The sequence below is a fragment of the Sarcophilus harrisii genome, chromosome 4 (assembly GCF_902635505.1).
Source record: "Sarcophilus harrisii chromosome 4, mSarHar1.11, whole genome shotgun sequence".
NCBI classification, from domain to species: Eukaryota; Metazoa; Chordata; class Mammalia; order Dasyuromorphia; family Dasyuridae; genus Sarcophilus; species Sarcophilus harrisii.
This window is the reverse complement of record NC_045429.1, coordinates 90,057,130-90,071,352: the sequence shown is the minus strand read 5'-3', so window position 1 is coordinate 90,071,352 and position 14,223 is coordinate 90,057,130. Positions and strand designations below refer to the sequence as shown.

General features: G+C 31.8%; 1 protein-coding gene across 2 annotated transcripts in view; it reads left to right on the top strand.

Moving 5' to 3' along the window:
* The window catches only part of DENND1B (DENN domain containing 1B), a 311,786-nt gene that overhangs the window by 167,884 nt on the left and 129,679 nt on the right, over positions 1–14,223 (top strand). The window contains exons 8-9 of one of the 2 annotated variants that reach the window (XM_023501849.2): positions 8,301–8,351; positions 12,051–12,161. In XM_023501849.2, the coding sequence (XP_023357617.1) occupies positions 8,301–8,351; positions 12,051–12,161 (162 nt within the window). Of the gene's footprint in view, positions 1–8,297; positions 8,352–12,050; positions 12,162–14,223 lie in introns of both variants that reach the window. The other variant, XM_003767552.4, reaches the window with a different exon arrangement.

The window sequence follows — 14,223 nt, the reverse complement described above, 5'->3', positions numbered from 1 at the left end:
AATGAGATCTTTATCACAGAAACTTACTATGTTTTTTTCCTGTTTCCTATTTTTCTTGAGATTTTGGCTGCACTTGGTTTGTCTGCAAAGTTTTTTTAATTTAGTGTAATTAAAGTTATTCATTTTATCTCCCATAGTCCTATCTTTTGCTTCGTCATGAACTTTTCCCCCTATTCATAGATGTGTCAAGTAATGTTTTTTTTTCTGTGCTCCCTTTTATATTTAAATCATGTAACTATTTTGAATTTATATTGGCATATATAGTGAGGTATTGGTCTATTCCTAGTTTCTACTAGAAAACTTTCCAGTTTCTAGTTTTCCCAAAACTTTTATCAAATAGTCAGTTCTTGTCCAAATAGGTGATTTCTGTACTCATTTGCTTTTATAAATTGTGTAATAAATCTATTCCACTGATGAATAGCACTATTTGTTATCCAGTATAAAACTGTCTTGATGATAGCTATTTTATAGTATAATTTGAGACCTGGTATTGCTAGATTGCATTTCTTCCCAATTTTTTAAATTGATTTTCTTAATATTCTTAACTTTTTGTCCCATCTCCCAATGGCATCCCACATGGCACTCATTTTATTCATTAAGCAAATAAATACTTAAAAAGTGCCTACATCTTTTTCACAGAGGTCTAAGTCTGTATCCTTGAATAGTTCTGGTGTCCTTTTTCTAACAGTATAAGCTTGAACCAAAATTCTTGTGTCCTTTCCATTCCTATTAACTAGTGATTAATGACTGACTATTCAGTTCTATTTAACTAATTTAACCAATGTCAAAAATATGGCAAGAAGGAAAGACAAAATCTCCTGAAGTCTTTTAGGATACACTTTCTCCTGTACTATGTATTTTACTCAAGAAAGTGACTTCAGATCTAACAGACTTTCTACATAACCCTGTTAACAAGTTCATGTTCAAATGCGTCTTTTTTCCAAGTACTATTGAGTCAGATCCAAAGGTTGCTCCCCTGGGCCTCAGAAGTGGAACTACTAAAAACAATTTGGAATGGACATGACTTTGTGACTTTTTGGAATTTACAGTATTGATATCCATTACCTAAAACAAGAGAACAATCACCAAGGCAAAAATGGAGATCTCTATTTAAAGGCTATATTTTGGGCTTAGATGAAGAGGATCCAAGTCCACTCCCTAATGTTTCTTCTCTTTAGAATACCAACAGGTAGGAGAAAGTTAAAGAAAAGGACAAAATTCTAGTTGCCTTATGCCTTTTGAATAACCCCCTAATTTTTGCTCTGAATCCAGTTAAAGTTGTTCCTTATTGTGTGATTGATTAGCAAACTAGTATCAGTTGCAGAATGTCTGTGCATGTTTCTGATCTTTTCAAAGCCCTTTTATTATTGCATGTTAATCATGATAATCTCTGAAGGAGATTACCCAGCCTTTAGGGAATAGCATTAACAGATTATGCTAATAAATGTTTATAAGGACTGTGTTCCTTAACCACTTTCAATAACAATTCCTTATTTAATTTTTAAAAATTTGTTATCCTAAGAAAATCCCTTGGGGTGCATTTCAAATGGATTTTCCATATTTCCAATCCAGAATGTACTTTGGGGTCTCTGGATATAAGCATTGCCCTTTCATTTGATTTTCCAGCATCACACAGAGTTTCAGTCTATGTGGCATGGTCTAATACATTTTCACATATATGTATATATGAAAATTAAAAATTTCCCCAAATATAATGTTACATAGATTCAGCAGAGAATATTTTACAAAGTTTAGTGCTTAATTTTCAACAGCTCTCTACTTTGCTGCCTTGGTATTAAAAAATACTCTTTTCCCAACTCAAAGTCAATAAATAAAAGGCAAAGAAAATTGACTTTCTTTCTTTCTTAGAAGAAACTTTATTATACAAAATACCAAACAATATATGGAGCTCTCCTTGTAGAGACTTGGGATCCCAGGTTGACTGGAAGCCTTTCCTCCATGTTTGGGTGAAAAATCAAATCAATCTGACTTGGGGCTTAAAAACTAGTTCTGCCTCTTGGGAGGCTGGGATACTGCATCCTTTCCCTTGCTTTAGACCCATATTCATAGATTGGTCTTAATTATTTAGTAAGTTCAAAGAAAAAGACAACCAAACTTCTTATTTCAGAAGGAAAGCCCTACAGCAAACTCAATGGATGTATGACTCTCTTTCTACAGGGATTACAGATCAAAGTATATGTGGGTTACATGTAGGACTCCTACATGTAGGGATAATATGAGTCCATTTGAATTTTTAGGAACCTGTTGGAGAGACTTTTCACTCTGGGCTTTATATCTTATTTACTATTAATCCACTGAAAAAAAAGTTGCATTTTCCCCTCTTATTTTAAATTGCAATTGTGAACAGTACTTTTTTTTTTTTTTTGGTGTGTTTCTGTAAAAGTAGGACTAGTTCATTTTACAGACTACCTTTTCTGCATTCATTGAATGGTTGGTGATACTTATATTGTTATTATTGAAACCTTGCAAAGATATTGATATTGAGGCTAAAATGAGAAGTATGAAGTTTGTATTCCTAAGATAACATACTGGTATATAACAGTTAACTCAAAGTATTTTAGGGTAGCTTATAAAGTTTCCTTCCCCCCCCCTCCATTTTTTAAAAGTTTAATGCAGTTTTATTGCTTACCTTGGGACATGCATCCAGATGGCTTATCTGAGATCCTTTTGTACTGTAGGTCCATAGGATAAAATGCTTGGTTGCCTAGAAACTCCTGAGTCATCAGATCTAAAGTGCTTAACACTTTTTCTTGGGAGGCTCACAATTGTTTGAGTTTATTTGATTTTATTTTCTTTAGTCTCTGACTGGGACTATTTGTTCTATTATTGAGTGAGTTTGGAATTCCTGGAGGATTGCTTTCAAGGGAAGGGATGCTTTGAAAGAAATTTCAGATGCCCTTTGATCTAAGGACACAGAGGGATCTTCCTGGGTTTCCTAGTGATTGAGGACCCCCCTAGAAAAGTTTTGATATGCCTTCTTTAGAATGGGATAACTAGAAAATTTTGTCTAGATTCCAGTTAGGATGATCTTATATGACATTTAAATCATGGAAAATCTTTTTCTCTAGGACTGTTTGATTTTTCACCCAACAGTGATGAGGTAACTTCATTCCCCTAGGGAGAGGCCCAGATGATCAGGAAGTTCTGTAGGAGAATTTAGATTTTCTGAATTTTTTTATATTGGAAAAGTTGTTTTGCAAACAAGATGGAGTAAACCAATAACATTTTGGTTAAAAATGTTAATTTGTATCAGACATATCTGGAAGTATAGAACGATATTTACTATAAGGTTTGATTATGAATTGTGTCAAATATAATTTTTTTCAGTCTTTAATACAAGGCAGTGGGGAAAGAATCCAAAACAAAACAAAGTAAAACAAAACTAAAACTCTCAGACCCTCCCAAAGTCACTAAAGAACTATCTCAGATTTTACCTTTGCCAAACAAATTCTAGGACATTTGCACTGGGCAGAAAATATTTAAACTTGTATTTATATGTATGTATGAATACAATACATATTGTACATACATATGAATACAATAAGGGTTGTATTGAAACCATTGTATCCCATGATAACTTAACTAACTGAGAAAATTCATCTCAATAAATCACTCAAGAGTAAGACCATCGACTAGAATAAGTTGTCATATAATAGTCCAGGAAAACTTGACCAAGTCCCAGGGATTATCCATCTATAAGATAAATTATCATAAAATTAAGTTAGTAATTTTTCCATAAAATTGAACATTTGATTTTTTGCTACACTCCAGAGAAGGAACCTCCAAAGAGAAGAAGAATGATCCTTGACTAGGTCTTTCCATGCCCTCCCAATCTCTGTTTGACCAGAATAAGACATTTCAGCTTTAAAGGATCTGGATGATGTTAGGCTTGCAGTCTGCCTCGCAGAGTTTTAGATGGCATTCCCAGGTTAGCTGGTCTTCTGCAAGGAGTACATCTACAAGGAATCCATCAAAGAGACCACATTATTCCTAAAGGGAATTTTTGTGGAACTACTAGTGGGAGAAAAAGGCTTCATGTAATCAGGGACTATGAGTGTGATCTCTAAGCTTGAGACCTGTATCCTCTTGATTTTGTACTTGAAAAAAGTTTGTCACACAGAATTTTTGCAGGATTTTGCCAAGTATCACCTTAAAAAAATCTGTCTAAAGACGTATGGATAGATAACTACATAAATTCTCAAAACAGATGATTTGAGAAGATAAACACACCAGTGTTGGATCAGATCTATTGGATTATAGAATCTATTTTGACCCCAGAGGACTACTTTTAAAATCCTCAGAGGAGAGATATAGGCAACTTGGAGAACCATTCATTAATGGGATAGTTTTGAAAAGCATCAAAACTTCAGTTTATATGAACTACATCAGATTAAAGAAATATCTTCAACTTTTTACCTTTCCAGCTCATTTTAGATGCAGCTGCCACATTGTTCATAAACAGAGTTCTATGTCAGTCCCTTTTTCAAGAATTTTTATTGGTTCTTGAGTGTAGAGGGCTGGAACTCTGAAGAGGTGTACTTGAATCAAGGGCAGCATGGTGCTTGTAGTTGAGTACCTACTCAGTGTGAGATAATGATTCTTTATAGTAATGTAATAGTTGTGCATGCTCAGTGTGCTATAGTGATGTAATTGTACTGAGGTTTTTAAGGGAGTTTCAGACACAGGAGATGTTTTCTCAGCCACAGCTCTCAGCCACAGACACAGAGAAGACTTCAGGCTTCAGACTCCAGATTCCAGACTCCATCTTTGATCAGTCACGTGGTAGTTCTACTGTCTCCTTTACTTCTCCACCTAAAGATCAAGGACCCAGGCTGATTCCCAAGGTCCTCCAGAGAGCTAGCCTGGAGATTACACTTGAGGATAGGATTAAAAACAAACTGCATTTAAAATCTATATCATTAACCTGGCTTCATCCTATCTTTTTAAAGGATGTTGAACATTTCACTCCATAAATTGCATTATATCCAAATAAACTCATTTCTATTCTTTGAACATGCCATTATATCTCCTGTCTTTCCCCTTGGCCAGGCTGTTAAAATCTCAAATGCTGTGTCCTACATGAGGCTCATCATAACACACCAGAACATCTCTTTCTTCCTTCCCAACTCCTCCTTATCTTCAACCCACTATAGCAGAGGAATCTTTCTCTCTTTTTTTTAATTAAGTCTTTGCATTCCCAGTCCCTCTAGCACAATGCCTTCCACAGAACAGACATTTAATAAGTGATTTTAGAATGCATAATAGAGAAAAAATTTATTCAATTAATGCTGAGAAATTCTTCCAAATTTATTTTAACTAATTCCAATTCATAGAATGTTCTTAAAACTCAATATAGATTAGCAAAGGCCTATTCTAAACTATTTTTTCTTATTATGAAAATGCTTTTCTATACAATTTAGGCAAATTTGTATATATAGTTTTAAAATTGTCACTCACCTCTTGTGTGCTTTTTGGTAAATAGTATAATTATATTATCATTAATGTCCCTTCCAAATAAAGTTCTGTGATAGATATATTGCAATGGACTTGTTTCACAATTATAATTGTGATTTTAATTTAGTATACCAAAATGAAATAATTTTTTCTCATGCATTACATAAGAACCAAGAGAGATTTATTGCCTGTAAACAAGTTCTAAAAAGTCATCTTTTCTCAGTAGTAGTGAGGTAAAAGGAAATTGCAATTTAGGTTGAAAATAAAGTTACATGTTTTACAACACCTTGTATGTGAAAGATGCTCAGTAAATATTTATTGATTTAAAGAAAATGACAAATATATTTACATGTCCTTTGAGACTTGGTAATTTTTGCTACTTCCTTTAAAGTTTAATAACAATTAAAATACTTTCTGCTTAAATAATATCTTTAAAAAGCCATTTTAAAGAAATATGATTATGTCTTTAAAGTAAAATCAAACTAATTTGAAGGCCATGTTTATTTTCACTTCTTCATTTTGAAAGGAGCAAACTTAATTTCTATACTAATGACTCATGTTATATTTCTATCTTGAGATTTCCTATAACTCTAAGATATTTTTTTGATGACTTAGAATACTTTGGATTACTCCCTCTCATCAGAAAATAATAGCTTATTATACTCACTATCAGGTGTTTTTTTTTTTTGCCAGTAGTGAATAATTTGTTTTAAAGTAAATAAGGATTTACTTTTATAGATGAATAGAAAATGAATAGAAATGAAAAATTTTCTGCTAACTATGGGATAATCTGTTTCAAGTTATGAGTTTTTGATGTTGGTGATACTGCTTGTGTGTCAATATTTATAATGACTATTTTCTGTAAATACCTTTTTTTTAAAAATGAAAGCTTTGTATTTTTCAAAACACTTGCAAAGATAGTTTTTAACAGTCATCCTTAAAAACTTTGTGTTTCAGACTTTTCTCCCTTCCTTCCTCCTTCCCCTAGATTAGAAGCAATCTAATATAGGTTAAACATGTACATTTTTTCTAAACATATTTCACATTTGTCTTGCTGCACAAGAAAAATCAGATCAAAAGGGGTAAAAACATGAGAGAACAAAAATAGGCAAACAAACAAACAATAACAACAAAATGAAATTATTATGCTTTAATCCACATTCACTCTCCATCATTCTCTCCCTGAATGTGGATGGCTCTTTCTATCACAAGTCTATTGGAATTCACCTCATTATTGAAAAGGGCCAAGCCTATCACACACGCACAAGTATATCGTCACATAATCTTGTTGTTGTGTGCAATTTTCATCTGGTTCTACTCACTTCACTTAACATCAGTTCATGTAAGTCTTTCCAGGCTTCTCTGAAATCATCTTGCTAATCATTTCTTATACAACAATAATATTCTATAATGTTCACATACTATTACTTATTCAGCCATTCTCCAACTGATGGGCATCCATTCAGTTTCCAGTTTCTTGCCACTACAGAAAGGGCTGCCAGAAAATATTTTTGCACATGTGGGTCCCTTTTCCTCCTTTATGATCCTTTTGGGATACAGATCTATGACACTGCTGATCAAAGGGTATGCACAGTTTGATAGCCTTTGGGTATAGTTCCAAATTGTTTTCCATAATGGTTGGATCATTTCACAACTCCTTGAACAATGTATTAGTGTCCCAGTTTTCCCACATCCCCTTCAACATTTATCATTATCTTTTCCTGTCATCTAAGCCAATGAGAGATGTGAGGTAGTACCTCAGAGTTGTCTTAATTTGAATTTCTCTAATCAGTAGTGATTTGGAGCATTTTTTCATCTGAATAGAAATGACTTTAATATCTTCATCTGATTCTGTTCATATCTTTTGACCAATTATCAATTGGGGAATGGTTTGTAATAAATGGATGCTATATATTTGCCTTCTAACAGTTTATAAAAAGAAAATCTTGAATAGAGTAGATAATATTAGTTGATGAATGAACTTTTTATAGTTAAAAATTTACTTTTCATATTTGATATTCACATTTAGCTTTTATTGAAAGTACTAAGGATTTTAAAAAAAAACAAGAAAAGAATAGTTTTACATTAATGTTTCAGAAATAAAATACGATGTGGTAAATTTTTAAAATTTGAGACATTTCTGTACTGTTTATAAAAAAGAAAAGAAAGCTCTACTTCCTTTTCTCCTGTTAGAATTAAAGGCTTGTAGAAAAAAAGTGAACAATGAAAACTTCTTGATAATTGAAATTAAACTGTTTAATTGACTAAAACTGTTGTATTGCTGCTTAAATAGTGGTCTGTAACATCTATATACATATGTGCATATGTGTGTGTGTCTACATATATAGACACACACAGATAAACATATGGACACAGAGTTTTCCATCATTGCTTATGAATTGCCTTGGGACAAAAGTTTTAAAAGATCTTAATGTCCTAATGCATTACAATTTTTATTTTTTGAGCCTTTCCAGAGTTAATGTGTTTTATCAACAATGTGAGAATCTTGTACTTTTTCCATTAATAAGCTTTTCTTCTGTCAGAATTATTTCTTTCTTTCATTTTATTTTGGTTGATGTTAATTGCTTGAACTGATTTATCCCCAACACCTAATCTTTTATACTGGAGACTTACTGTTATTTCTCACTCTCAACTTTGCTATGCTATTTAAGAATGACTTAATTTCAATGAAATCTATGTATTATTTAAATTTAATATTTGTAATTTCTTTGATTTTACTTCCCCCCCATGTAATATTATATTAGATTTATTAAATGCATTCACTGTGTTTTATTCTTACTTTTTTTAAAAAAATTGATTAGCAGTCTTACTTCATTGCCCCGGATTTAACTGGACTACCAACAATACCTGAAAGTGTAAGTATTTTAGTATTTTCAAATTAATTTTCTCCTTGGAAATTTTGTGAAAGGACTTTAAAGAAGGCATTTTGGTTTCCCAATATTTGAAAATTGTGCTCACCCATATGTTTACTGAATTCTTTGATCTTTCATTGTAGCATGCAACTTGATTTATCACAGAGTAAATACTTATATAACTTGCAGAGTAGAATTTCCTGACATTAAAATGTGTCTTTATTAAAATGAATAATAGTAAGTTCCTTCATCATGTGTGTCCCACTATAGATTGTATGGTACTCAAGCAGTCTTATTTACCTAACCTTAGTCCTGGCTGTGCTTGGAAATGGAATTTGATATATAGGGACTGGAAAAAAACATTGTAAGATATTTCAAGGAGATATAATGCTCAGGGAAGAAATGCTTCCATCAGAAGCTAAGAAGCTGGTTTCTATCCCTGGGGCTTTCATCCCTTTTCAATTTTCTATTCCTTTTCCCATTAACTAGTTATGTCTGAATCTGGGTAAGGGTATTAAAAGGATTTACTTTCCACTTATTTAGGACAGTTGAGCAGTAATGCTTGTTCTTTCTTTATTTCCTAATGTTTCTTTCATCAATTAGATTAGATTCCTTCAATTTTGTATATAGCTTTTATTTTTAATCTATAGGAATGAATGAAGAAATTTAAAAAATAAGATAAAAATACATTTGCAGATTTTGACATTACCACCATATTTTTGATAACTATATTGGACTGTGTTCAAATCGTTTATGTTCTGTAGTATGAAATCCTTCTTTTTAATTTTAAATAGAAGTTTTTTGGTAGGTCTTGAATTTTGTAAGGAAATGCAAAATATGACTTAAGTGAAATTAATTTTAAAATGTGAACATTTAAAATGAAGCTTAAATAGGAAAATGTTATAGTACTACTCTTTTAAAAAATTAGGACTTTAAATATTTAAAACTTTTTGTATATGGAATAAAATTTTGCATTGCAACTGTTGTTCATTTCTTTTCCTTGTTCATGTCTTTTCAAATGTAAATTTTTTCTTTTCCTATGGAGTTTTCAGGTTATAAAGTAAATTTAATAAAGGGCTTATTGTATGTAGAGGTATATTATGGAATTTTTCTGTTTTTTACATAATTTTTAATTTGTCTGAAAGTGAAAAGCAGTCACAACAAAAATAATTAAATGGAAATATAACTGAAGGAAAATGGGGCAATAATAAAGACTATATGACATATTTGTATTTTCCTTTCTTTAAATTTTTTAATATAATTACATTTTTTTCATCACTGTCCAATTGCATTTGATTTTATTGTACTGACCGAGAAATTATGATTAATATTTTATAGTTGCTAGTTTATCAATACAAGACCAAAAAATAGCATAATCATAATGTGTTAGTTTTAGTGTTTGCCAAACCCAGTTACCCATCTGCAAAAACTGTGTAGCTTGCTTCCTAGAGATCCCAGTATTCTTATTGTGGGTCTGAGACAGCCCATCAAAGCCCTTAAATCCCTTAATAGTTTCTGAACCCTTGTGTACTGTGTATCATGGGCCAGTTACTGCATGTTATGTTTTTCCTTGAGACTGACTGACAACTTATACACCCTGGCCTCTTAATTGCAGTGTGCTTCTCCCTGTTAAAAATGGCAGATGCTAGTTACTACCCTTCTCCTTTGCTCACAAATATCTGCACAGCTGAAAAGGCTAATTTCCTGATTCACCTATTTAGATTATCATCTTCCCACCCCAGCCCCTCACTCCCCCAGCAAATGCTACTTTTCTGGAACTTTAAAACAAACAAAAACTATAGCAAAGTGTAAGAGAATATACACCTTCACATTTGTAATAAATTATTTCTTATTCAAAACACAATTATATGTTTTAGTTATATGTAAATAAGAAAAGTATCAGTGAAAAAGAATGAGCAAATAAATATGGTTCTGCTTTGCAGACTGATTTCCCACTTAGTATTTTTATATTTATATAAAATTATTATCTAAACAGTTGATTACTCTCTTCATCAGTGGAGATCATAGCCCATTGATATTGTCCCTTCCTGTGTAAAGCTTGATCATGTCTTTTCTTAGTTTCTCCATCAATTTCTACTCAAGAACCAAAAAAACTTCCTCTAAGTTCTTTTTATATTTTGTAGATATCAATTTAACATTTAGATCATGTACCTGGTATTTAAAAATACAAGGTAAATAATCAACCTTTGATAATTATCATTATATCTGGCTTTTACATAATACTTTAAAGTTTGAAATCTGTCTTATTTAATAAAAAATCATAAGAAGAACTTTACAAATGTATCAAATTGTCTAGGAAGATGTAATGGATCTAAATGAGAAAACTCAAAAGACACTGTGCTATGTTAAATGAGGGATCAACAGGCCTAGATTTTATCCCTCCTCTGAAACTAGCTATTTGACTGTCACTTTCTGATCATCTGTAAAAATACTTTAAAGATATATATATATATATATATATATATATATATATATATATATATATATCTTTAAAATGAAGGAATGAGACAGCATATCTTTAAAATGAAGGAATGAGACAGCTAAGTGGTATGATGGATAGAGCACCAGCCTTAGAGTCAGGGAAACTTGAGTTCAAATTTAGCCCTAGTCACTTGATATTTACTAGTTGCGTGACCCTGGGCAAGTCACTTAACTTCATTTGTTTTCTTTTTAAAAAATTCCAAATAATATAAAGGAGTAAGAACAGATTAAATCTGTGTGCTTCTAAGTATAAAGTGCTGCATAATTCTAGGAAACTATTTTTTTTTTCATTTTGTCTGCAGTCATCTTCATTAGTTTACCTCTGTTCTGTCAGGTCTAAGTTATTTCATACAGAAAGAGGTTTGGTTTTCTCTCCCATGATTGCTAACATTGCTAGATTATTGTGGTGAAATATATAATTCTGTGGGTTTTTGGAGGGAAGGGGGAAATTATATTTGCATTATTTATTTATTTATTTATATTTTTATATATTTATATTATATTTATTTATTTATATTTTTATTTAACCATTATATATTTAACTGCCTTATTTCCTGATTTAACCAAACACTATATAAAACAGAATTCACTACTACTCTTGTCAGATTGTTCCTCTATTATAGCTAGGTTCTTCTTCACTTTCATTTCCTTACACTTAGAATTTGTTTTTTAATGTAAAAAGAATAATTGTCATACTTTTACATTTTTAGTACTTTTAAGGTAGAAATTCACATTAATGAAGGTGGGTATCAGAAAGATCTTTTCATGCTGAAACATTCATATTAAAATTCATTATATTGGGTGAGGAGTTTTTATGTACTTAGGGTAAATAATCGGAACTTTCCTGGAACATTGCTTGACATACTGTAAGATTTAGGCTAAGGCAGATTTCATGGACTGAATCCAAGGATTTTAGTTAGTGAAGTTCCTTATTAATAAAATAGGTAGCATTAATGTATAAAAGACTCCCCTCAAACACCAGCCTAGAAAAGCTTCCCAGTATATTATAAAATAAATGTGTATACATATGCGTGTGTGTGTGCGCGCGCGTGTGTGTGTATAATAGTAACATGGTCTTTCTGACTTGACAAAGGCAATGATAAATATCTGTTCTTAAGAGTATTTTTAAAAGTATTTTTATGCAAAATTACTTTATATTTTATTAATCTGTAACAGAATGTTTTTTTTTTACTCATCCAGAGAAATATTACAGAATATTTTGTTGCTGTGGATGTGAACAATATGCTGCAACTGTATGCCAGTATGCTACATGAGAGGCGCATCATCATTACTGCTAGCAAATTAAGCACTGTAAGTACTTCACACATCGCCTCTTAAGTAGGCTATATTCAGCTTTTCACAAAAAAGGCCTACAGACCTCTGAAGATTTAGATATGTTCCATGTGTACTTATAAGACAATATCTACATATTTTTTTTGATATGTGATTTTAATCTGACTCTTGAAGTACAAAAGTCTGGTTTATATAAGGCTCACTAAGATACATTAAGTCAGGTTAATTATTTTTTTCTTATCAGAAGATGAGACTTCTTTAACTCTCCAGAGTTCATTTCAGTGCCTCCTACCTTGTAAAGAATTCTTAAGAGGTATTATGAGGTCTTTATTATTCACTTGTGGCTTTTTCCATTGGAGCTACTTGAAAGAAATCAAGGGGCCATGATAATAGCTACTATCCTAACCTGGTAATAGGTAGATTCATTTTTGTTCCAGAATAGTGCTTTGGAAGTGTAATAGCTCTGATTTGGAGGAGCTCTTCAAACTGATAATAACTTACAACTCAATAGCATTTTTTTTATTATTGATTTTATGCTACTCTCCTTCCTAAAATGTTCTATGTGGAGACCTTTTTTTTTTTTTTTTTTAACAAGACTGTTTAAATATTAGAATTTTACGCTGTTTAAAAATGTCGATATTAATATGTACATTAGTTTTTAATTTCGGTACTAAGATGGTGGTTGTAAAGTTAACATTGTTATTTTATATCTAGATAGATAATATTTTAAAATAATTTATTTGACAGATATTTATTAAAATTAATCATTTAATTACATATTTTCCTTTAAAATTTATGGCCATCTTCTAAATTATTCATCATTACTATGGAAGCACTTAATAATTTTTCATATTTTGATTTCATATGGTAGAAATACACTTCTCATTTTATAGAATTTTCAGTTGGAAATTACCTTAGAGGTCCTATAGTCCAACTCCTTAATTTACTTGGTGGATTGCTCCTCAGTTTCCTTTGCTGGATTATAATCCAGAATGGTGATTTCTTAGATCTCTGTTTTAGACCTTCTTCTATTTCACCTCTCTACTGTTTGAAGAGTAAGTCAATAATTATGAGATCACTGAATAAAATAATATAAATGAAGAAGAGAAGGGGACTCATAAAACAGAGCCTTGGGCAATACCCATGGTTACCAGATTTTACCCAGATGTAGATCCAGCAAAGGAAACAGTAAACAATTTGTGAGATGTTAGGAAAATCAGGATAATGTTAGGAAAACCTAGAGAGAAGAGATTATTAAGGAGAAAATTTTGATGGGGTGAAAGAAAGCTTACAGAGAAGTGAAGGATGAGAATTGAGAAAAGGCTCTTAGATTTGGTAGTTAAAAGATTGTTAGTAACTGGAGAGAACAGTTTCACTTGAATTTTGAGACAAGAAACTAGGCTTTGAAGAGTTAAGTAAAGTTAAAAGAGGAAGAAGGAATAATTTTTTTTTTATTTAATAGCCTTTTATTTACAGGATATATACATGGGTAACTTTACAGCATTAACAATTGCCAAACCTCTTGTTCCAATTTTTCACCTCTTACCCCCCCACCCCCTCCCCTAGATGGCAGGATGACCAGTAGATGTTAAATATATTAAAATATAACTTAGATACACAATAAGTATACATGGCCAAAACGTTATTTTGCTGTATAAAAAGAATCAGACTCTGAAATATTGTACAATTAGCTTGTGAAGGAAATCAAAAATGCAGGTGTGCATAAATATAGGGATTGGGAATTCAATGTAATGGTTTTTAGTCATCTCCCAGAGTTCTTTTTCTGGGCATAGCTAGTTCAGTTCATTACTGCTCCATTAGAAATGATTTGGTTGATCTCGTTGCTGAGGATGGCCTGGTCCATCAGAACTGGTCATCATATAGTATTGTTGTTGAAGTATATAATGATCTCCTGGTCCTGCTCATTTCACTCAGCATCAGTTCGTGTAAGTCTCTCCAGGCCTTTCTGAAATCATCCTGTTGGTCATTTCTTACAGAACAGTAATAAGGAATAATTTTTGTATATGGTGTTCGCAAGGAGCTTTAACCATAAAAAGGAGGAGAAATATGGGAGAGTTGG